We start from the raw sequence: 23,983 nt of genomic DNA on the forward strand, positions 1-23,983 counted from the left end.
GTGAGTGTTGTCCCAGATTAGCCTGTGCAGACCTGTTGTAAGTGTTGTCCCAGATTAGCCTGTGCAGACCTGTGGTAAGTGTTGTCCCAGATTAGCCTGTGCAGACCTGTGGTAAGTGTTGTCCCAGATTAGCCTGTGCAGACCAGTGGTAAGTGTTGTCCCAGATTAGCCTGTGCAGACTGCACAGGTCAATCTTAGATGACATTTGACGCACTTGCATTAAGTCTGGTTTGCCTAGAACGTGGATAAAACATACACATTTTACTCACAATGATGTTTTGAAGTCCCTTCAATGCCGCCATATGCAGTGGAGTGCGACCCAGGACATCGGAGGCATCGGCAAGGCAACCGTTCTTGGATAAAATATCTATTAGTCCTGCCTGGACATATAGTGCGGCCAAATGAAGAGCTGACAAGAAAAAGAGATTTGTTTAACACAAGAGTCACCTGGACATATAGCGCGGCCAAATGGAGAGCTGGAAAGAAAAAGAGATTTGTTTAACACAAGAGTCACCTGGACATATAGTGCAGCCAAATGGAAAGCTGACAAGAAAATAAGATTTGTTTAACACAAGAGACACACTCTGTGAATACCGGGCTTTATTAGTGCAAATGGTAATCCCATATTAGCCTGTGAAGTCTACACAGGCTAATCAAGAACAATACTTTCCGCTTTCATGGAATGTTTCAGAAGATATTATTGAGATAAATGTTCTCACCAATTAATTTGCCTGACAACACTCAACTAACTTCATCTGATTCTGCGAACCTGAATTTCGAGCAATGAAAAAGGCTTTCATTGTGTTTACATAGTGAATGTCGATGACTGACGGTAGACATAGATATAAAACAATATATAAAAAAACAGATTTATTTTATGATTGAAATTTTTGACAACACTCAACTAAATTCATCTGATTCTGCGAACTTTGTAAAAATAAAATGCTTCATGTACGTCAAATTTGCAAACCTGTCAACATAATCATGCATTCCATTTAATATACATTGATGATGATGTTGATAATTATGACAATGTTTAATAATGATGATGTTGATGATAAATTAAATAGTAAATGATCACCTCAAACTCACATTATTAACTTAATAATTGAGCCCATTTAACGGTCCACAAATCTGAGCAATATTTAAATTTGCCCTCCACAACTCGAGATGGTTGCAGTTAAATTTGTGAAAGCCATATAAGGATTCCTGGTATGTGATTCGTTCACATCTAATTTTGAGATACACATGTAAATTTCATAAATAATCTAAAGAAATTGTTGCATTTCACATAAATATATTTAAATAACATGTTTGATGTATTAATTGAACGTACAATAATCATTGAAAGTACAATACAGAACAAGAGCACTGCATAACGGGTGCCAAAGCTCGGCTGCGGGTGCAGTTTTGAATTAATTAAAGCTTGTAAGAATTTTTTGAGAGGTCACAGTGACGTTGGCCTTTAACCTAGTGAACCAACACTGGGTGTGGCATGTAGAACTCATCAAGGTGCATCATCATATGAAGTTTCAAAGTTGTAGGTGGAAGCACTTTGATTTTAGAGGCAAAGGTAAGTTTTTAGCACGACGCGGACAGCGGACGCCTGACGGCACACGAGCTGACTATGACAATACCTCGGGTTTTCTCCGAAAACAGCCGAGCTAATAACACACTTCACTTATATTGGTACTAACCAGTTTTGAATAGGAGAGTGTATTATTAGGTAGATTAACAGGAAGATAGAGAATACTAGGTTAGCGTTGAATACAGAGAAGTTTATGTTGCGAGGCTTAGAACGCCGGAAGCGCGAGCCTTGGCGAGCGCTTTCGGTGTTCGAGCCGAGCAACATAAACTTCTCTGTATTCAACGCTAATCCTAGTATTCTATTTATCCCATTTGATTTTTTCAACGTGACATTTAACATAAATAGATCTAATAACCTTAACAATAATTTTAATTCAGTCATAAAAGCGCTTAAAATCTAACAAATGTAACCATGCGTAGTGATATACATGTATTTGTTCTGGTACGCAAAATAGTCTTTAAAAAATTCACACACAAACTGTAAAACAAGTAAAAATATCACCATATGCCTACATTCAATTTTACGCAGTATGCGAATTTTAACACATTACGACCGCGAAAAAAAGATTTTACTTTACTATAACTTATTTTATTTTCGAAAGAAAATGATCAAAATCCAATATGGCGGCGATTGCTCCTGACAAAATGCTGTCGATGTCAACATACATGTACACCATCGACGACCTAGTTCTGGCTACCATAACTATAAATGTCGCTTTTTATGATTTTTGACTGGCGCGACTTTGTACAGGTCTGTCAATACTAAATAAACTGTACGCTGAAGTTTCTTTAGCTATCGAAGACCTTGACAATTTTGACGAGTAAACAGACAATTGCAGCGACTGACACTTTATTTGACAAAATAAACAGGGCAATACGTTTTCCGACTTCGGACGATGAATTTAAGGACGCGCAGAACGTGTTTTTTATATAATGTTATGGGTATGCCGTGTGTGATCCGATGCATCAATGGCGCCCATGTTAAAATCATTTCCCCGAGAACAGGGAACGACAAAAGTACAAACAAAAATCAAAACACGTAAGAACTAGTATCTTACCTTTAGTTATCCTTTAAAATCCATCTAATAATCCATTTAACTCAATAATTGACGATTTTGCATCTAGGGTCATTAATAATTTTTTTAGCAAAGACCCTTATGCCATTCTATCACTTTATTCAAATGAGTTTATGAACGCGATAAACTTTCTTCTTCGTCACACGCTACGTCATGTACTCTACATTACTGCTGTTCAAATGAACCGGAGCAGTTTATCTAATAATAGCCGTTGGTAAACTCGGTTGCATTTGCAGATTTCTGCATATAAACATAATTATGTTTAAACTTGCACACTGTTTTATTTATCTAAGGTAAATGCCCTTATTGTACGAAAAAATAATCTAATATATAAATACACAAAGAATGGAAAACATTCAAGTACACAACAGATGAATGAGTAGAAAATACCCGTGTACAAATGGGACGTTCCCAATTCCAGTGTGGTGCTATTTTTACCATCTTATACTTTACACAGCTCTATGCCTAACGTGAATTAAATAGGAAAGCAAACATAGCAGATTATTCATGAACTGTGCGATATGTGTATGGCTTGTTGTACATTCTTAATATTTAAGTTAAATGTCAAAAGTATATGCTTTGGTTATAAACAATGCACATTACACTAAATAATGTCATAGGACTAGATTTAAAGGTTGAAGGTCGTATAATTTTGAAGCTCAAGTTTTGTCGACTTTGTTTCTTATGAAAAATCATTCAGTGGTAAAGTAAATATAAATAAAAAAATAACAAAACAAAAATCGTGTAATTTTATATTTTATTTCAACATTTCTTTTGGTGAATAAGTCATATATATTTTTTTCTGCAAAATATGCACATTTTCTTTTCATGGGTGACCTTAAAATTCGATCAATGAACCAAACAATATCGACCTAATTTTAGCGCATATCGCATGACGTCATTTAAAAAGTAGTCCGTGCACGCGACAGGTATATTCCACAGTGTTGAATACAAGCAAGTATATTCCACAACGTGTTATACCGTCAATGTCGCGGTGAAAATGGGATAAAAGGTCATCTGTCGCCATCATTAAACATAAGAGTGATAAGAACCACTATGTACACAATGTATTCAAACATATTACCAGAATATTTTCAATGTTGATAAATATTAAACAAAAAACTTTTGTAGAATAAACAGTAAATTTAGAATAACTTGTGTAAACCGGTAAAAAAACAATAAAAAAAAAAACAAACCATGGGTATTCCAAAATACAATTTCTATAAAGACTTCTGTATTCAAGGAAAATCTTATGTTTCCAGAATTTTGAAAGCAAACTACCACAGCCGTAAAACAGTTGTAAAATTGATAAAGTGAATAGGGAACTCAAAAATCTCCAACTAATATATGTATACATGTCTCAAGAAAAATAAAGATCACCTCCATTAAAGTTTGAAAAGGGAATGAATTTTAGGCAGTCATTACAAAACATAACACTTTTTTTTCTTATATGTTTTATGCACATTTTCAATGTCCAGTGGATTTATTTAAAATATCAATAAGCGGTTTTCCTTATAGTCTCGTATAGTATACACAATCAACAGACACTTGTAAAGACCATAAATAGTGATAAGTTTGCTCCTTAATTTTTGCTAAAGCTGGCAATGTTAAAATTTATTATATGCTTTCTGTTGGGTTATAGAGATATATCAGTGAATTAAAACTGATAAGTCACTGTTTCAAACAGTGAAAATTATCGATAATTTTAATTGCTTTACTGGAAATACTTTTTAGATATGTTTGGTTGCCCATTGTGACCCAAAATTTTACCAAGGGCGGCTACTCTCAGTTGAATGTGTATAACAACATACGGATCAACTACCCTCTAGCTAACATGTAATGTAATCGGGGCGCCAAACAAGGAAATAGATTGTCCGGAATTGCAAAAAAACAAAAATAATCACTTCAAAGCATTAATTAAAAAGAAAATGTGTTGGATTTCATGGTATATCAATTTAAATTGACTTTTGATCATAGAAAAGTATTTTTTCCCTTGTGGCTGCAAGTTTCACTTATGAATTAAAATCGATATTCCACCAAATCCAATAAATATTCTCCATCTCTCTTACTGTCGTCACTTTTTGCAGCTTCCACAAGCCTTGTACGAAACGTCACAACATGTTTGAGGCACTGTAGATGCTCGAGAGGCGTACTGAAGTCGTTCAGCTTGGACAGCTCTTTCTGCGAGCCAGGCAAATTCTCCTCTTACTCTGGGCGTACATGCAGGTGTTCTAGACGCGTGTCCACCAAGTTAGGGTTCTTCTTGTTCAGATTTGAGTCATTGCTCTTCATGCAGTTGGTGATGGTAGCAAACAGGTGCTTGTGGACCACGTTCACTAGGTAGTTCTACAAATTTAAAAGGAAATTCATAATTAATTGTTTTATAGAACTTATAAGTTAAGTGAGGGAGCATAACTAAACATAGAATAAACAAGAGATGTGTTCGTCAGAAACACAATGCCCCTAATTGCGCCGCTTAGAAAAAAAAAATTGTTGACCTTTGACCTTGATGGATGACCTTGACCTTCCACCACTCAATATGTGCAGCTCCATGAGAACACCGCTTTGAATTAATATTTTTTTACCATTGACCTTGAAGGATGACCTTGACCTTGAACTTCCACCACTCACAATGTGCAGCTTTATGAGAACCCCGCTTTGAATTATTTTTTTTTACCTTTGACCTTGAAGGATGACCTTGACCTTGAACTTCCACCACTCAAAATGTTCAGCTCCATGAGATACACATGCATGCCAAATATCAAGTTGCTATCTTCAATAGTGAAAAACAGAGCTCCAGATAAAATTTTGGTCTATTCTTATTTACTCCCTATTTTAAAACTTAATTCTTATTTTACCTCTAATTATAAAATTAATTCTTAACAATATATTACAAAATAATTGTTTATTCATTGTTTTTGACACATCAACACATTGAGTCATTTACGCAAGAGCTTATAAATTCATCAATTATTGACGAAACCATGCTTATGGTATTTGAATCTAATTGAATAAATGCATGCAGTGTGGACTTTTGACACTGAAATGGCTTTTTTGCCTTCCACGCTTCGGTCGGCCATTTTGATTTTTTATGTAAAACGGTCACTGACACTTCGGCTTAGGTCATAACGGCCTTTTGGTTGCCGTTAAAGTCATATCAAAAACTATATTTAATATTAAATTTTAATGACATTTTGAATAGGTATACAGTATATGACTTGTGTATAACAAGAGCACCGCCTTGCGGGTGCAGACCGCTCATCTATTTTATTTTATTTTTCAAGGTGAAGGCACTCTCATTTTCAATCACAAAGGAGGGAGGAGTGGAGTGAAGAGGGGTGTATAGTGTGGGGTTGTGGACATTTATTACATTATCTTCCAAAAAAGCGAAAAAAAAAAAAAAAAAAAAAAAAAAATCGGGGGGGGGGGGGTTTGGGTGCGATGGTTGGACGGTATTTCAAACATAACCGTTTAAAAAAAAAATGGGGGGGGGGGTATAGTGTGAGGGTGTGGTGATAATTTGTGAGATGATCTTAAAAAAAAAAAAAAAAAAAAAAATAAAAAAAAAAAAATTGGGGGGGGGGGTGGGGTGGGGGGGGTGGGGTGGGGGTATAGTGTGAGGGTGTGGTGGTCATTTGTGAGATGATCTTAAAAAAAAAAAAAAAAAAAAAAAAAAAATTAGGGGGGGGGGGAGGGGGGAGGGGGGGGGAGGGCACGGGGGATGGTTTGGGTGAAGTCTATTGTGGTATGTCAGGTAAGAGTAGTTTCATCAAAGTATCAATCAAATCTAATCATAAATAAAGAAGTTATGGCAATTTTAGCAAAATTTAATAATTTGACCTTGAGAGTCAAGGTCATTCAAAGGTCAAAGTAAAATTTAAGTTGCCAGGTACAGTAACCTCATGATAGCATGTAAGTATTTGAAGTTTGAAAGCAATAGCCTTGATACTTCGAGTGGATCGAAACACAAAATTTAACCATATATTAAAAGTTACTAAGTCAAAAAAGGGCCATAATTCCGTAACAATGACAACCAGAGTTATGCAACTTGTCCTTTTACTGTACCCTTATGATAGTTTGTGAGTGTTCCAAGTATGAAAGCAATATCTATGATACTTTAGGGGTAAAGTGGACCAAAACATAAATCTTAACCAATTTTTCAATTTTCTAAGTATAAAGGGCCCATAATTCCGTCCAAATGCCAGTCAGAGTTACACAACTTTGCCTGCACCGTCCCCTTATGATAGTTCATAAATCTTGCAAGTATGAAAGCAATAGCTTTGATACTGTAGGAATAAAGTGGACCTAAACACAAAACTTAATGAAATTTTCAATTTTCTAAGTATAAAAAGGGCACATAATTCTGTTAAAATGCCAGTCAGAGTTACATTACTTTGTCTACACAGTCCCCTTATGATAGTTAGTAAGTGTTGCAAGTATGAAAGCAATAGCTTTGATGCTTAAGGAATAAAATGGACCTAAACACAAAACTTAACCAAAATTGTCAATTTTCTAAGTATAAAAAGGGCACATAATTCTGTCAAAATGCATGCCAGAGTTATCTAACTTTGCCTGCCCAGTCCCCTCATGATAGTAAGTAAGTGTACCAAGTTTGAATGCAATAGCATTGATACTCACTGAGAAAAGTGGAACTAAACGCAAAACTTAACCAAAATTTTCAATTTTTTAAGTATAAAAAGGGCACATAATTCTGTCAAAATGCACGCCAGAGTTATCTAACTTTGCCTGCCCAGTCCCCTCATGATAGTAAGTAAGTGTACCAAGTTTGAATGCAATAGCATTGATACTTTCTGAGAAAAGTGGACCTAAACGCAAAACTTAACCGGACGCCGACGCCAACGCCAACGCCAACGCCAACGCCAACGCCAACGCCGACGCCAAGGTGATGACAATAGCTCATAATTTTTTTTCAAAAAATAGATGAGCTAAAAATTACGATAAGGGTAATTAAAAAGACAAATAAACAGTAATGACTCGTCTGCAATACTAGGAGAACAGAATCGAAACCGTTTGGCCTTTCGACCGTTCTTAGGTGTGGCTCTTCCTCACAGCAAACGCTTGAGTGACGTTGTCTTAAAGTTGTAGTTTTAATTGAGCGCCTAGACGAGTCAGAACCGGGATGAAATGTTTACCGTATATAATTTGCTACTGGAAGTTTTACGCTCGTTCGAAAATTTTGAATGCGTCTTTTATTTTTTCAATGCGTAACTTAACGCAAAGATTTTAAATCTAAATCATTATTTAAGAAATTTAGTTCGTTTTAACGCCTTTACGCATGTTATCTGGAGCACTGGTGAAAAAGTTATGGCCAATGTTAAAGTTTTTGGACGGACGGACAGACGCAATATATTAGACATTTGACCTTGAAGGATGACCTTCACCTTCACCTTTTACCACTCAAACTGTGCAGCTCTGTGAGTTGCACATGCATGCCAAATATCAAGTTGCTATCTTCAATATTGAAAAAGTAAAGGCCAATGTTAAAGTTTTCGGACGGACAGACGCCATATATTTGACATTTGACCTTGAAGGATGACCTTGACCTTTAACCAAATGTGCATCTCCATGTGAAACACATGCATGCTAAATATCAAGTTGCTATCTGAAGCGACATAGAAGTTATGAGCATTTTTCGAAACATAAACGCAAAACCTAAAAGCAAAGTGTGACGGAAAGACAGACAGACGGACAATCCGATGACTGTATGCCATTCTTTGGGGCATAAAAATAATTTCAATTAATTAAAAAAGCTCACCATGAACACTGCATGCGCAGGTGAGCTAAAAGACATCAAGAACGGCTAATTCCCATTGTCACTCCATACCACATTTTATTATACAAGATCAGGACATTTGTTAAAAAGCCAACCATTTGCAAGCTTACTAACACATTTCCTGGATAAGTTTAATATGACATAGGAACAAGTGTCAGATCTTCTAAATCACATGCTTTTAAATTAACATTTAATTAACGTTCTGATAAAAAGGAAAATTGTTTTCACTACGTTTTGTGAAACAAAAAGTAGCAGATGAAGATGCTATGTTTCAGAACTTAACCAAACCTTAATTGAGTTATAAAAAAAGAAAAGTTTAAATCTGTATGCAGGTCTTGATATTCACAATAGTCTCACTGATCTGGGCATTCTAAAACAAAATAAGACGCAGCTTGCTGTTTTAAAGATGATGCTATAGTCGTATTAACAACAAGAAATGTGTCCACAGGACACGGATGCCCCCAACTGTAACTTTGTCACTACATAAAAGTATAACTGTGTAAACGCTTGGTAGAAGTTATTAGCTTTTTTCAAATCCTAAACGCAGATTTCGAACCTAAACGCGGACCCTAAGTTCAAGGTCAAGGTCACAGGGGTAAAAATTTGTGTGCGTATGAAAAGGCCTTGTCCATATACACATGCATGTCAAATTTGAAATTGCATCTGAAGCGACAAAGAAGTTATGAGCATTTTTCGAAATCTAAACGCAAAGTGTGACGGTCAGACAGACAGACAGACAAACGGACAGTCCGATCACTATATGCCCTCCTTTGAGGGCATTAAAATGTCTTAGAATATCAAAATAAATCAGAAAGTCATATAAACTAGAGAGCGGACAACATGCTTAATCCTTGAAATGCACTAAGTGACCCCGTGACATAATTTAGACCCGGCATGACCCATATTCGAACTTGACCTAGATATTGTCTTAAGACAACTTGTTACCATGTTTAGTAAAGATCAGATGAAAACTACTTCAATTAGAGAGCGGACACCATGCTAAATCCTTGAAATGCACTAAGCGACCCCGTGACCTAGTTTTTGACCCGGCATGACCCATATTCGACCTTGACCTAGATATTGTCTGGATACAACTTCTGACCAAGTTTGGTAAAGATCGGATGAAAACTATTTGAATTAGAGAGCGGACACGAAGTGTGACTGACCGACTGACCGACCGACCGACGGACAGTGCAAAAACTAAATACCCCCTTTTCTTCGAAATGGGGGCATAAACAGAAAAAAAATGAAACAAAATAAAACATCTGGAAAATTCAATTCATATAAAATGGTTCCGGCAACTAAGAAAAAAGTTCAGTAACTTGTTGTTCCTGTATTGTAGACATAAATAATTACCACCAGACTGTCCTTCAGGACTAACTGCATGGCTCTCGTCACCTGACCAGACATCAAATCCTGAAGTAGAAGAAAAAACCAGCGTTTTATGATCAATGAACTTGAGAAGTCTAATTTATTGAATGATGACCATAATATTCAATCCTTCAAAACACCTATCTGTTTTATGTGTTTTGATAGTGAATTTCCTTAGAACATTGGAACTTCATCTATTCATATTTGGAAATAGCTTAAAAATATGAATCCAGCGATTTCCCTCTCTATTAATATGGTACCAGTAAACAGTACCATTCCCATATCTGATACATGTATTTGAACCTTTTTTTAATCCATATTATCTAATAAACAGGGCTAATTTCCCAAATTGGACCAGATCTCGTGCCATTCCCCAAAAGGTAAGGAGGAAAGCTGTTTATACCCGATTGTATTTGTTTTCAAACAGCTTCAAAATCTATCCCCTAAAGTTATTTAATAGTTTCACTGACAAAAGCGACACTTTTTCACTATTGATAATATAGTTTCTGTTTTTGTAAAGTAACTGTTTTAAGTGTTTTAAAAGTTAAGCAGAAAGCTACATCAAACGGACTCTATTCAAGGGTTGGCTTCACTACGCTTTCTCAAACCCTTCCAAACCAATAGAATGTTACTTGATTTTTTAATTTGTTTACTAACACATATGTCAACTAAAAGAAGACCAATACATTAAAATGATAACAATAAAGTCAAATAAATAACTTGATCCAAAAACAATCTAAAACTGGCCGCTACAAATTGGATCAATCGATCCTGTACCACAAGTGCAGGAGTGACAGATCCCGAGAACTTCTGATAGTCTATGCAGAATGTCAGCAACAACTGGTCAAGATTCTCCTTGGTTTTGGCACTTCCTGTCAAACAGAGCTCTTTAAAGTAATCGTAACTTTCTGCGAACTATTTAATTTAGCTTTATCGTTTTAACAACCTAAGGTTTATTTAAACGCTTTCGAGTACATTCCTTTCTTGTAAATAACTATAACGTGGTTTCTTTTTTGTGGAGATCTAAAGAAGCCCCCACAGTGGGAATCAAACCTGTGAACTCCCAGTTTAAATCTTGATTTAAAAAAAAATAAGGAAAATTTCTCTGTCTTTCATTGTTGTATTTACTGTTGAGAAAAGTATGCCTCATTTGCATTTACGCCAGCGCAATGATCTCTGCACTACATGCATTGATGAAGTCCTGAAAAATGCTATTCAATACTACCAAGAGATGTGTTTGTCAGAAACACAATGTCCCCTATTGCGCCGCATTGAAGCCATATATTTGACCTATGACCTTGACCTTTCACCAATCAAAAAATGCAGCTCGAGGAGATACACATGCATGCCAAATATCAAGTTGCTATCTTCAATAATGCAAAAGTTATTGTAAAACTTTAACCAAGGTTAACGTTTTGGGACACACACAATGAATGAATGAATGAATGTTAGACGGACAGACAGGCTAAAAACAATATGCCCTCGATCTTTCGATCGGGGGGCATAACAAAAACTTTGAAATTTTACTTTAAATAATGGGTTGAGTCATTTTGATGACATATTTCACATTGAAAGTTCTATTACTGAAACAAATTGTTGTTTGTAAAATAGTTATGACTGCCCCCTCAAGGTTAAAATTAATGTTCCCATATATGATGTTTTTTGGTAAACATTACATCGTACATATTTAATTGCATTTTCAGCATGAATATGATGATCTTATATTGAATAATTGTTAGAAAACACATATGATAATAGTTAAACAGAATCGACATAATTACAACAAGAGATGTGTTTGTCACAAACACAATGCCCACTACTGCGCCGCTTTCAGTTTGATACACGTTTTTTTACCTTGACCTTGAAGAATTACCTTGACCTTTACCTTTCACCACTCAAAATGTGCAGCTCTATGAGATACCCATGCATGCCGAATATCAAGTTGCTATGTGAAAGGACATAGAAGTTATGAGCATTTTTCGAAACCTAAATGCGAAACCTAAATGCAAAGTGTGAAGGAAGGACAGACGGACGGACGATCCGATCACTATATGCCCTCCTTCGGGGGCATAAAAACATACATGATAAACAACTATAAACAGGCTTCAATTCACAACAGACTGAGATTATTTTAATGAATTTAAAAAGGGCACTTACCTATGACTTGCTGACCCTTGACCGTGTTTTGGAAGACATGCTTACACAACCCCATCATTTGGGTGACAGTCACTTGCAGGTGAAACCCCTCCCCTAAGAGAGATGGCATTATCTTGCCTGAAAAGATTTAAGACATCCAGTCATCTATAAGATCGGTGCTCTGCAAAAACTGGGCTTAATGCACTTGCGTAGTGTCCTCCCAAATTAGCCCGTGCCTTTCCCACAGGTTAACCAGGGACAACACAGGCTGCCAACACTGGATTATTTTATACGAAGAGACCACCTTTAAACAAAAAATTCCCTGAAGGTTTCATCCCGGATGCACATGTTTAAAGCTATTCTAAAGAAAGCACAAGTAGTTTGAACGGTAAAATAGTATTTAACAACCACAATTCTCATACAAAAGACAGTAGAAGCTGAAGTAAACATCAACAAGAGATGTGTTTGTCAGAAACACAATGCCCCCTATTGCGCCGCTTTGAAAAAAATAAAATTTACCTTTGACCTTGAAGGATGACCTTGACCTTGAACTTCCACCACTCAAAATGTGCAGCTTCATGAGAACGCCGCTTTGAATTTTTTTTTTTTTGACCTTGAAGTAAGACCATGACCTTGAACATCCAGCACTCAAAAATGTGCAGCTTCATGAGAACGCCGCTTTGAATTTTTTTCTATTATTTTTGTTTTTTGTTTGACCTTTGACCTTGAAGGATGACCTTGACTGTGAACTTCCACCACTCAAAATGTGTAGCTTCATGAGATACACATGCATGCCAAATATCAAATTGCTATCTTCAATGTTGAAAAAGGTATGGCCAATGTTAAAGTTTTCGGACGGACAGATGCCATATATTTGACATTTGACCTTGAAGGATGACCTTGACCATCAGCTTTCACCACTCAAAATGTGCAGCTCCGTGAGATACACAAGCATGCCAAATATCAAGTTGCTATCTTCAATATTGCAAAAGAATTAATAAAATAAGCGATTTGGGCCACATATATTTTACCTCTGACCTTGAAGGACGACCTTGACCTTGATCTTTCACCACTCAAAATGTGCAGCTCCATGAGATGCGCATGCATGCCAAATATCAAGTTGCTATCTTCAATATTGCAAAAGTATTTATAAAATAAGCGATTTGGGCCACATATATTTGACCTCTGACCTTGAAGGATGACCTTGACCTTTCACCACTCAAAATGTGCAGCTTCATGAGATACACATGCATGCCAAATATGAAGTTGCTATCTTCAATATAGCAAAAGTTATTGCAAAATGTTAAAGTTGGCGCAAACAGACAGACCAACAGACAGGGCAAAAACAATATGTCCCCCACTACTATAGTGGGGGACATAAAAAGTTATGGCCATAAAAGTTTTTGGACGAACAGTAGGGCTGTCACGATTCACCGGTATATCGGTATATCGCGGTGCATGTCGTGAAAAAAATCGCACCGCGGTACGGCGTTGCCGCACCGGTTTTGTTAATATTATTATATTAGCACAGATATAAATATATTACATAATTATTTTGATAAAGATATCGTTTTGAAAACTGTAGAAGTGATTCAAATGGGCTAAATAAATAATCCGTTCATATCCAGGTCAAGCAAGCGCTTCCACTGGTAGATGTTTAACTTTCACGTTTAAAATACGGCGATGTATGGGTCCGTACCTTTTTGGAATTTGGGACAGATTTTCTTTGCAAATAAGTTCATAATTATCCAAAAGATGTTTACTCTATTTCTTAGTTTCTTTCTTAAGTATATTGATCATTCAAAGCATGGCATTTCCGAATCATGTTATCTTAAGATTATGAATAAGTCGAGGAAGAGTCAGAACGCTACGGATTTTCAATACTGGGCCCGCTGACTCCGCATTTTAAACATGCCCTTGAAGCCTTCGATTTACACAGATCGTAGTCACAGCTATTGTAAACAACATGGCGGACATTTTAGAAAAAGACTATGACTACTTCTATTAAGTTTATTACAGTTTCTTTTACAGTTTCTAGTCATACTATGATACCAGTGTTTTCTGATTATTGAGTTTAATAAAGTTTGTAAAACTTGTTATTCTGCTGTTTTCTACACAGATACATATTCTGTAAAATATCGCGGTACGTACCGCGATACAGTGTTGCCGTACCAATATATACTGCGGTACGCTCACGGCGTATCGTGACAGCCCTAACGGACAGACAGACTGACACACATACTGACACACTGACGGACAGTTCAACTGCTATATGTCACCCTACCTGACGCCTAAAAACCCATACAATCAACAATTAGACACACCTTTTTGGATTTGTTCCACAGCTTGATTATCCAGGATCATCACTTTTTGCTGCTTGTCGTTTTGAGACATGGCCTCCCATTGGTCAGTTCCCATCCTAATTCGCAAGCAATCAACCAATAGCTTCTGTCGTAAGACAGTGTATTTTGTCTCCAGAGCCTGCAATTAAAATTGAACAGTTATTATTATAATCTACAAATCTTTGTATTCTCTTATTAAAGAGTAAATACAAATTGGATTTAAAAACATGAGATGTTATTGCAAAACTTTAACCAAGGTTAAAGTTTTGGGACACACACAATGGATGAATGAATGAATGACAGACAGACTGACAGGTCAAAAACAATATACCCCAGATCGAAAAACAACCCCAGATCTTTCGATCCGGGGCGTAAAAATGTGCAATCAAAACAACCGATTACTTTTAATGTTAATAATCTAAATGCTTAATAAATTAAGTTCAATTTTATATTTAACAAACGGCATACATTGATATTTGGGCATAACTATGACTTCAATTTGCTAATGATGAATGAACAAGAGCTGTCACCATAGGAGGACTTATGCCCCCTATAAACGCTTGATAGAAGTTATGAGCATTTTTCGAAACCTAAACGCAGATTTCGAAACCTAAATGCGGACCCTAAGTTCAAGGTCAAGGTCAAAGGGGTCAAAATTTGTGTGATTATGGAACGGCCTTGTCCATATACACATGCATACCAAATATGAGGGTTATATCTCGAGGGACATAGAAGTTATGAGCATTTTTCAAAACGTAAAGGCAGATTTCAAAACCTAAACGCTAACCCTAACTTCAAGGTCAAGGTCACAGGGGTAAAACATTTTGTGCTTATGGAAAGGCCTTGTCCATATACACATGCATACCAAATATGAAGGTTATATCTCAAGGTACATAGAAGTTTAATGAGCATTTTTCGAAACCTGAACGCAGATTTCGAAACCTAAACGCGGACCCTAAGTTCAAGGTCAAGGTCACAGGGGTCAAAATTTGTGTGCGTATGGAACGGCCTTGTTCATATACCAGGGGTGTGATTGAGGCAAAGTCAGAGGGGAGGAAAATTCTGTTGACTGATTTTGACTACGCCAATGGCGCGCATAACGCAATGACAAACATGAAAACAGACATTAAAATAAACAACTTTTGAACTTCATAACAATATTTCTTTATAAAAACCTGTTAAACTTCACATTTAACATACTGAGGATGCAAAGTAAACAGTTAAGTAAGTATTTATTGTGATCAATAGCAGCAGTTTTTCAATGTATTGAATGGCAGTTAATAGACCAAATATGAACAAACACACTTGAGTGTTCTTCTGGTGTTAATGATGTATTAACTGAGTTAAATTAATATATTTAATTTGTTTACCTTTCAATATCTTTCATTTCACATCTGCACTCAGTTCAAAGCTATTTCAGTTAACTGAACAGCGTGACAAACATAATAAAGCAGAATATGCATATGAATCTGATTATACACAGACCCACAGACATATAAAATCAAATCATGTTTGTCTATTTCCATGTTCGAACGATACTCTCTAAATTGTTTTACTTCGCGAGTAGACTAAACTCCAATTTGCAAACACTGGTTTCCGTAACACAAATTCAGTGGGCACATTTCTTAACAAAATATGTGTTGCTTGTATCTAAAGCGTAGTCTTTTTTTTGACAAACACATTTCATTATTCCTATCAGACTAGGTGATGTCAGTCCTTTATTCGATTGCTATTTGTTATTTCAATAATCTTAATTTTCTCTTCACAACGGCGCCATTTGCAAACAAATCACAGAGCGCATTTTAAGAACACGATTTTAATTGGAAGATTGGGAAACGACAGCCAATTATATGGCTGGTTTTAAGAATGCTTAGGCAGAATCTACCAGTGTAAAATGCGGAGAGATTTCGCGGGCCGAGGATATTTCGGGCCGCTTATGAAATACGTCCGCGGAATCGGTGGTAGCCCCTCTCCCCCACATTTTTTAAAACGAATTTACGCAAATCTCAGAAGTGACATCCGGGACAACCTGATCCGCGGAAATCCGCGGAAAAATCACACCCCTGTATACACATTCATACCAGGTTATTTCTCAAGTGACATAGAAGTTATGAGCATTTTTCGAAACCTAAATGCAAAGTGTGTGATGGAAAGACAGACAGACAGACGGACAGACAGATGGACAGTCGGATCACTATATGCACCCCTTTTCTTCGAAAGGGGGCATAAAAAACATCATCAATACGATTAGCACAATTTAGCAATTTGATTATGAAAATATAGAACAAAAATAAATAATAATTATTATTGTCTAGTAAATGTATTTGACAAGGTCATTAAACAAGAGCTGTCAATGGACAGCGCGCTCGACTATTCGATTGCTTGACAGTATAACGCAAGCCATCATGGGAAAATTGTTCATATTCAATAATTTATTAGACGATCTTTCAAAAATAAAAAAGGGGGGGATAGGGGGGATGAGAGGTGGGTTTAATGTGGGGTGTGGTAATTTATAAGATGATGTTAAAAAAATTTGGGGGAGGGTTAAGAGGGGGGGGGGTATAATGTGGGGTGTGGTAATTTATTAGATGATGTTTAAAAAAAATTAGAGGGGGAGATTGGGGGGGAAGGGATTCTGGGTATGGGCGTGGGGTATTGTTTTGGTGGAATCCATTATGGTATTCAGGTAAGTGTTGTTTTGTCAAAGTAATAATACAATGTGATCATAAATAAAGAAGTTATGGCAATTTAAGCAATATGTTCAATTATCTAAGTGTAAAAGGGGCCATAATTATGTCAAAATGCTTGATAGAGTTGTCTGAACTTGTTTATAGGTTAAGGTGATGTTGGTAAACAAGTATGCAAAATATGAAAGCAAAATGTCAAGGGACAATGAAAATAAATGGGGAGGTGCGAAATCTTTAACATTTGCTGCATATTCTAATTGGAAAAGGGGCCATAATGTTGACAAAATGCTTGATAGAGTTGTCTGCTCTTGTTTATAGGTTGGGGTCATGTTGGATAACAAGTATGCAAAATATGAAAGCAATATGTCAAGGGACAAAGAAAATATTTGGGGTAGTACGAAAACTTAAAACATTTGCACGGAGACGCTAATGCTAACGCAGACGCCGATGCCGGGGTGAGTAGGATAGCTCCACTAAATATATTTCATATATAATAGTCGAGCTAAAAATCCAACAAAAACCAGATCACTTGAAAATCCAACATTACATCGGCCACTTAAAGATTCAACATTATGTTCCACTTTTATTTCTTATATAAGCCTTGCTCTGTGAAAAGGGGGTTAAATGAATAAGCGTAAAGTGTTGTCCCAGATTAGCCTGTGCAGTCCACACAGGCAAATCAGGGGCAACACTTTCCGCCTAAACTGGATTTTTGCTAAGAAACTTTTTGTAAACGAAAAATACCATAAGAGCAGAAAGTGAAGTAACTGATTAGCCTGTGCTAACTGCACAGGCTAATCTGTAATGACACTTTAAGCACATGCATTTAGCTCAATGTTCACAGAGCATGGCTCATATCTCTTTTGCGTACCTTGCTGACCCCACAGAAGTTGATTGAACTCGTTATAACTGGTCGGCAGTCTGGAATAGTCAGGGGCAGTAGATTTGTTTGCATCGCCTGGAAAGCAACTAAGTAATTAACAATTACCAAACTAATAGGTAAGTGATAACAACAAGTGGTTTTCCAACTTAAATATGCGGATTAAAGGCCTTTTCCCCTTTGAAAGTTTCTTTAAAAGTATGCAGTATACACTAATGATCCTCTTCTTCATTCCAGGGAACAAATAATTGATAATATAATAAAATATTCTTATTGTTCCAGAGCATGAATAGACAAGTATATCATAAAAGAAAATGCACTATTTAAAATTGCGTTAGTAACCCTTGATTGGTCATTGTCTGCTCGGGTACTACTTAAATGTGTGCCTGGTACTTTAAAGTATACCAATTTAGTACCAAAGTTTTATTTCGCCCTAAATTCAAAATCGTTAAACGCGATACAGAATACTTAACAAAGTGCTCTTTAAACAAAACATTTTTTAAGTAGGAGTTTCGATAATATAGAGGCAATTTTACAGATTATTAACATAAATATGAAGATAATTAATTTGATTTCCTTTTAGCCGACACAGCAAATTTAGCGTTTGGATTCCCAGATACGTTTAAGTATATTTTCCGTACCTGGGATACATTGAAGTATACTTTAAAGTACCTGGGGTAAATTTAAGTATACTTAAAAGTACCCAGGGTACATTTAAGTAGTTCCCAATCCTACAATGACCAATCAAGCGTTAGTAACAAATTGCAAATAGCATTTTCAAACATGCATAAGATTTGACCACCCCTGTATACTGCAAATGATTTAATATTTCTAGACATTGGAAATGCCAAACATGAAGGTTATATCTCAAGGGACATAGAAGTTATTAGCATTTTTCGAAACCTAAACACAGATTTCGAAACCTAAACGTGGACCCTAAGTTCAAGGTCAAGGTCACAGGGGTCAAAATTTGTGTGCGCATGGAAAGGCCTTGTCCATATACACATGAAGGTTATATCTCAAGGGATATAGAAGTTATGAGCATTTTTCGAAACCAAAACGCAAAGTGTGACGGAAAGATGGACAGACGGACAGTCCGATCACTATATGCCCTCTTACCGGAGGCATAAAAACCCCGACGGTTGGTGGGGCATGCGCGGAATGACATTGGCGCAGTTCCGGCATTCAGTCGAGTATAAAAAAAATGCTGTTAAATAAAGCACCGGTCATTCTTTTTATCAACCTAAGGGGTAACGATCTGGCCAATACGTCCTGGCTAAATGCATGGGTGAAATGTGTCATCCCAGATTGGCCTGTGTAGTCTGCACAGATTAATAAGGGACAACACTTTCTTCCAAGACTGGATTTTTATTTTAGAAGAGACTTCCTTTAAACACAAAATTCCATTAAAGCAGAGAGTGTCTTCCCAGATTAGCCTGTGAAGACTACACAAGGTAATCTGTGATGACACTTTGCGCACATGCATTAAGCCCAGTTTTGTAGAACGTGGCTAAATTAATGTCTCCCATACCTGTTTCCACAGCTCTGTTGAAGACCTCTGACACTCACAGAACACGGTAACTCTCATCTTTGCTGTTGTAAAATGTCTCTTCAAACAAGATGGCTACCTATACAAAGATACAAGTCAAGAGGAAGTGACTTGTTACCATTATATTTCTCAAAAACGAGAGGTCCATGATGGCCCTTCAGCCAGAGATTAAATCACCAGTTAATGAAAATACCTGAAAACTATGCCAGTGTTAAAAAGGGGCATGACTGGTCCCACATTCCCAAAGCTACAAGGTAAAACATTTCAAAAACATCTTAAAGGGTAAAAACAATTCTGCCTGGGAACAAATATTGTGAAACAGGGTAAATTCAAATACAATAATGTCCCACAAATAATAATGATGTTACATATTAGATCAGGCAGATAAGCCCTCTCTTCTTCAAACTACAATGTGTCAATTTGCCAATCGTTAACCTCGGCGGTAACAATCATGCAAACTCCGCGTATCGCGGGAAGTTCTTAATCTCCCTCCCTGGGCGTGTCCGTGGAGTAGCGAGGGAAATTGGGGAAAATGCGTGGACTGTACTAAAAAATGATACATGTATATGAAAGTAGTGAAATTGGCTAGGAGTGTCTGCGTACTTACCTCTTTTGCATCTTTATATCTTTTGCCTAAAATGATCTGTCTTGAAGAATCTGAACATGCTGAAATGTGAATGAAAAATGACAACAAAACAAAAACAATAAACACTCTGTAAACGACCACCTTGTCATTACGACCAACTTGATATGTCAACTACCATTTTTCAGTCTCTTATTTTTCCTCTTATATTTCAATGGTGGTTACACTCACTGATTCGACCAAACCGCTAACGGCTATTAAAATCACTTTAAACAGAATCAATCAACCTAATTGCTCTAAATTGCCACCTCCCAAACGACCAATAACTTTTACAACTTACTTGATTTGGGGTTGTGGTTCAATCACCCAATTTGACAAGGGTAATTGCATCCACTGCAAGGTGTTAGATTTTCAGCCATTGTTCTTCTTTTAAATCCTTCAGAACAGAACAGAAAAAAACGTTCATTTCATTTTTGATTGATATTTATCTAATATGTTCGAGTCTTTGATTGGTAAATTGGTTATTGTTCAGAACACACTTTAAAGATTAAAGACGGCGAATAATTTAACAGTTAGGATAGTTGAGTAAGATGCGAAACAAGCAAGTGGGCTCTAACTTTGCTATAATCTTACATGCTTGGTCAGTGAAGTGAAACTGTCATCTTGGTCTGTACTTGGCAATAAAATGTGGTCACCAAAGTCTGTTTTAGTGAAGCTTGCATCTTTAACCAGCTCATACTTGGGCATACAGTTCTGAAAGAATAGAGAAACAAGTCTGGATTTGTTCAGAATATATACAGGTATTTAATTGTAAATAATTCAGTTTTTAGCAAGAATTACATGTAGCAATAAGCAAAGTTGAGTTAAGTATCATTATTGCAAACACAATAATTGCAAAATAAGTATTACTCAGATAATTAAAAAAACAAATCATCTTATATGCCTTTTTATCAAACCCACAACACATGAAATGCCTTTATTTAAGCCATACCCATCTGAGCTACTGGATTCAACAATATCAATAGTACAGGCTTGGCAAAATTGCCAGGAAGCCGGTCCTTACTGGCAGATTTCCATTTGGTCCGGCAGGTTTAACAAGAATGTCGATCCTGGCGACCAGCAAAATGTGAAATGAATGCAAACAAATCATATTTTTTTCAAAGTTGAAAATTTGAAGAGCAAACCCCATACTACTTCATGAAAATGAAATCGCCCATTGTTTTGATGTTTGCAATAAGTTTGTTACGTACAATAAGCAAATCAAACTAGTTACAAAACACCTACTTCAAACTCAGTCGCAAAATCGGAAACTGCGTTCTAACAATAAAGATCTAGATAGTTTTGACATATTTTTTGAGTAGATAAGGGCATTAAAATATGAATTTATTTATGAAGCATGGCTTTAAAAAGGTTGTTTATTAAATATAAACAATGTTCTTATGATATCTTTATAGCATGCACTCGTCATAGGCATCCAAAAATGTTATCATTTTACATTGTACAAGTTAGTGTCCATTCACCGCAATTTTATTTTCGATATTTCTTCTTACTTTAGTTTACCTTGTTATAATGCCTACATGGATATCATTGGACAGTTAAATATAGTTTGACCAATTAGATGCCCTGTTATTATGCAAATTATGCAGCATGTACAATGTCGCGTCATGTGCATAGCAAGCGTTGGTGTATTGAGCGTTGTATAAACAAGCACACACTACATCAAGCAGTTTACACATGTTTAGTGGCAATATTTCATCAAATCTATTAAAAAAGTCACTTAGTGGGGAATCGTTCGAGTTGGGATTTTACTATGTTTGCGGGAAAGTTTTAGAACAATTATTCAAAAATGTCTTTATAAATGACATTTATAGCTAGAGTTTTTTTCTTGTAGAGTCATAGTGCACCAAATGACGTCTTTTGACGCTTTTTTCTTAGAGTTATAACACACCACAGAACGTCAATTGACTAGTGGATAGAATCGGTTCCCCAAAACCGAGTCGATTAATCGGAGGCCATAATCAGTGATTAATTGATTAATCAGCATTTTTAACAAAAAAAAAGTTTTTAATATTTTAACCATTTGTTTGTTGATATTAACATAATATTGCTATATTTTATCAAAAAGAACTTTATCATGACTATTCTTAATGTGTTTTGTGATTTAATAATGAATAAATGCAAAAACAATCTTGCTTCGTGTTTGAATAAGTGAAAAATCTTGTGTCTGCAATGTTACTGTGTTGAAAACGGCGTTAAACCCCAATAACAACAACAAATCTTGTACAGAGTGAATAATATAACAGATATTTAAAAAGTAATTTTATTTTAAAAGAACAACTTTTAAGATTATTTTAAGAAGAATATGAAAATATCTACTTAAATATGGACCTTATGATAATAATTTATTGACTACTAAATTTAATAAATAACAAAAAAATAAAATCACAATGTTTTATAACATTATCAAAATTCAATTGAATAAAAATATAAATGACTAGTATTCACCATTATTAAGAAGTTTCTTGAGATAATGTAACAATAGAAATAACCACAACATAATGAGTGCAGATTTTTATAGGTAAGAAATGAATTAAGACATATATGAGGTTATAATATACACCCCTCCCGAACCACCCCTAGCAGCCCCGGGGCGCCTGACAAAAATCCTGTGGAAAGCACTGGTATATATGATCCAGGATTTCTTCTATATGAACTTGGAAAATTGAACAAATAAACCATGTAACATCAAATGTTTGCATGGTTTTATTTTTTGAGTAAACATACCATGGTTTAATCGATCAGTTTGACACTAAAATTGTTCCAAACTTAAGATTTTTTCTTAGATTTTTTAGAAAAGTGAACAAATTCTTCGCTGACTGATATCTTGAATGAATCGCCTATACATGTACACATCCGGATTACGATCACTGATTGGTTTAAAAGGTTTTTTTATCCAATAAAAAAGCTCGTTTCAGTTGAGGGGTAAACAGAAATGGTCTAGTCCAAAAATAAATGATTGATCGGTACGGTAAAAAATTCATCAACTTTTTGTCGACTCGAAATTGTCATCCTCATCATCACGCCAGCAGTATTTCGTCGACGACGCGTCGACGATCTGATTAATCAACTCACCACTACAATTGACACGTTAAATTAAAAAAAAAAATCAACATCAGGAGGGAATATCCCTCCCAAACTCACCACTATAAGCCTCGGGACGCCTGAAAAAAATCCTTTGGAAAGCACTGCTGTTACATATTTCAAATTGATTAACACCTAAAAACTGTTATCTTATTAGGATAAAGCACTGGCAGTGGCTTGTTGACCTAAAATAAAGGGTTTATGTTAATGTAAATAGTTGTGTAGTTTTTTATGGTCCGGCTAAATTTTCTCCGGACCGGCACATTTTCTGAAATGCCTGTTGGTATGACCAGCAGATTTTTCCAATTTTGCCAAGCCTGTAATAAGCACAACATTTATCTTTCTGGTCTTATACGTACAATCAAGTGACTGCTTGAAGCCTGATCAAGAAGCAGATGATAGTTCTTCTCGAGGGCTGTGTAGAAAGGATTGTCATACAAGTCTTCATCATAACGTGACATTGTCATTTGGTTAATATGACCGTATGTCCCATTCTGAAAGGTGTGGATAACAGGTAAACATTTTCCGGGGAAGTGTTTGCTGGGGTCTATAAAACTGGGAACCTGACAAAATCAACAGATGTTTCTGTTCTTCTTGTATGACTTTTACATTTTCTTTTTGTTCTGGAACATCAACATGAATTGTTTTACAGCAAATACGGTCAGTCAACCAGTTTAGAATAACCAGGCAAAAATTTCTTTCTTTTGACCACAATAATTTTTCGGGGGATATAGTGTCAATGTGAGAAGATGTAAAAATAAATGGTAAAATTAATTTTGTATGTTAACAGGTTAGGCAAGACCGCATATGCAGTTTTTTCTCAAAAATAGCTAATTA

General features: G+C 36.0%; 3 protein-coding genes across 4 annotated transcripts in view; 1 reads left to right on the forward strand and 2 right to left on the reverse strand.

Moving 5' to 3' along the window:
• Positions 1-23,983, reverse strand: part of LOC127845441 (ankyrin repeat domain-containing protein 27-like) — a 339,366-nt gene that overhangs the window by 315,195 nt on the left and 188 nt on the right. The window lies entirely within an intron of this gene.
• The window catches only part of LOC127845917 (uncharacterized), a 362,958-nt gene that overhangs the window by 123,078 nt on the left and 215,897 nt on the right, over positions 1-23,983 (forward strand). The gene's annotated exons all lie outside the window — the stretch shown is intronic.
• LOC127845442 (uncharacterized) lies at positions 418-23,735 on the reverse strand. The gene is made up of 12 exons (XM_052376354.1): positions 23,506-23,735; positions 20,639-20,758; positions 20,346-20,441; positions 20,030-20,088; positions 19,405-19,501; positions 17,865-17,951; positions 14,289-14,445; positions 11,986-12,102; positions 10,606-10,700; positions 9,814-9,873; positions 4,733-5,009; positions 418-476 (listed from the first exon to the last, which is right to left on the reverse strand). The coding sequence occupies exons 5-11, from the start codon at positions 19,459-19,461 to the stop codon at positions 4,869-4,871; spliced, it is 714 nt and encodes a 237-aa protein (XP_052232314.1). The 5' UTR covers positions 19,462-19,501; positions 20,030-20,088; positions 20,346-20,441; positions 20,639-20,758; positions 23,506-23,735; the 3' UTR covers positions 418-476; positions 4,733-4,868.

The sequence above is a fragment of the Dreissena polymorpha genome, chromosome 9 (genome assembly GCF_020536995.1).
Source record: "Dreissena polymorpha isolate Duluth1 chromosome 9, UMN_Dpol_1.0, whole genome shotgun sequence".
NCBI lineage: Eukaryota > Metazoa > Mollusca > Bivalvia > Myida > Dreissenidae > Dreissena > Dreissena polymorpha.

Excerpts from the sequence above, each read along its gene's own strand:
- LOC127845442 (XM_052376354.1), bottom strand. The coding sequence starts at position 19,461 with ATGAGAGTTACCGTGTTCTGTGAGTGTCAGAGGTCTTCAACAGAGCTG. Across the intron at positions 12,103-14,288 it reads TGTGGAACAAATCCAAAAAG|GCAAGATAATGCCATCTCTC; the intron begins GTGTGTCTAATT and ends AAATCTTTTCAG. Across the intron at positions 9,874-10,605 it reads CTGTCACTCCTGCACTTGTG|GATTTGATGTCTGGTCAGGT; the intron begins GTACAGGATCGA and ends CTTCTACTTCAG.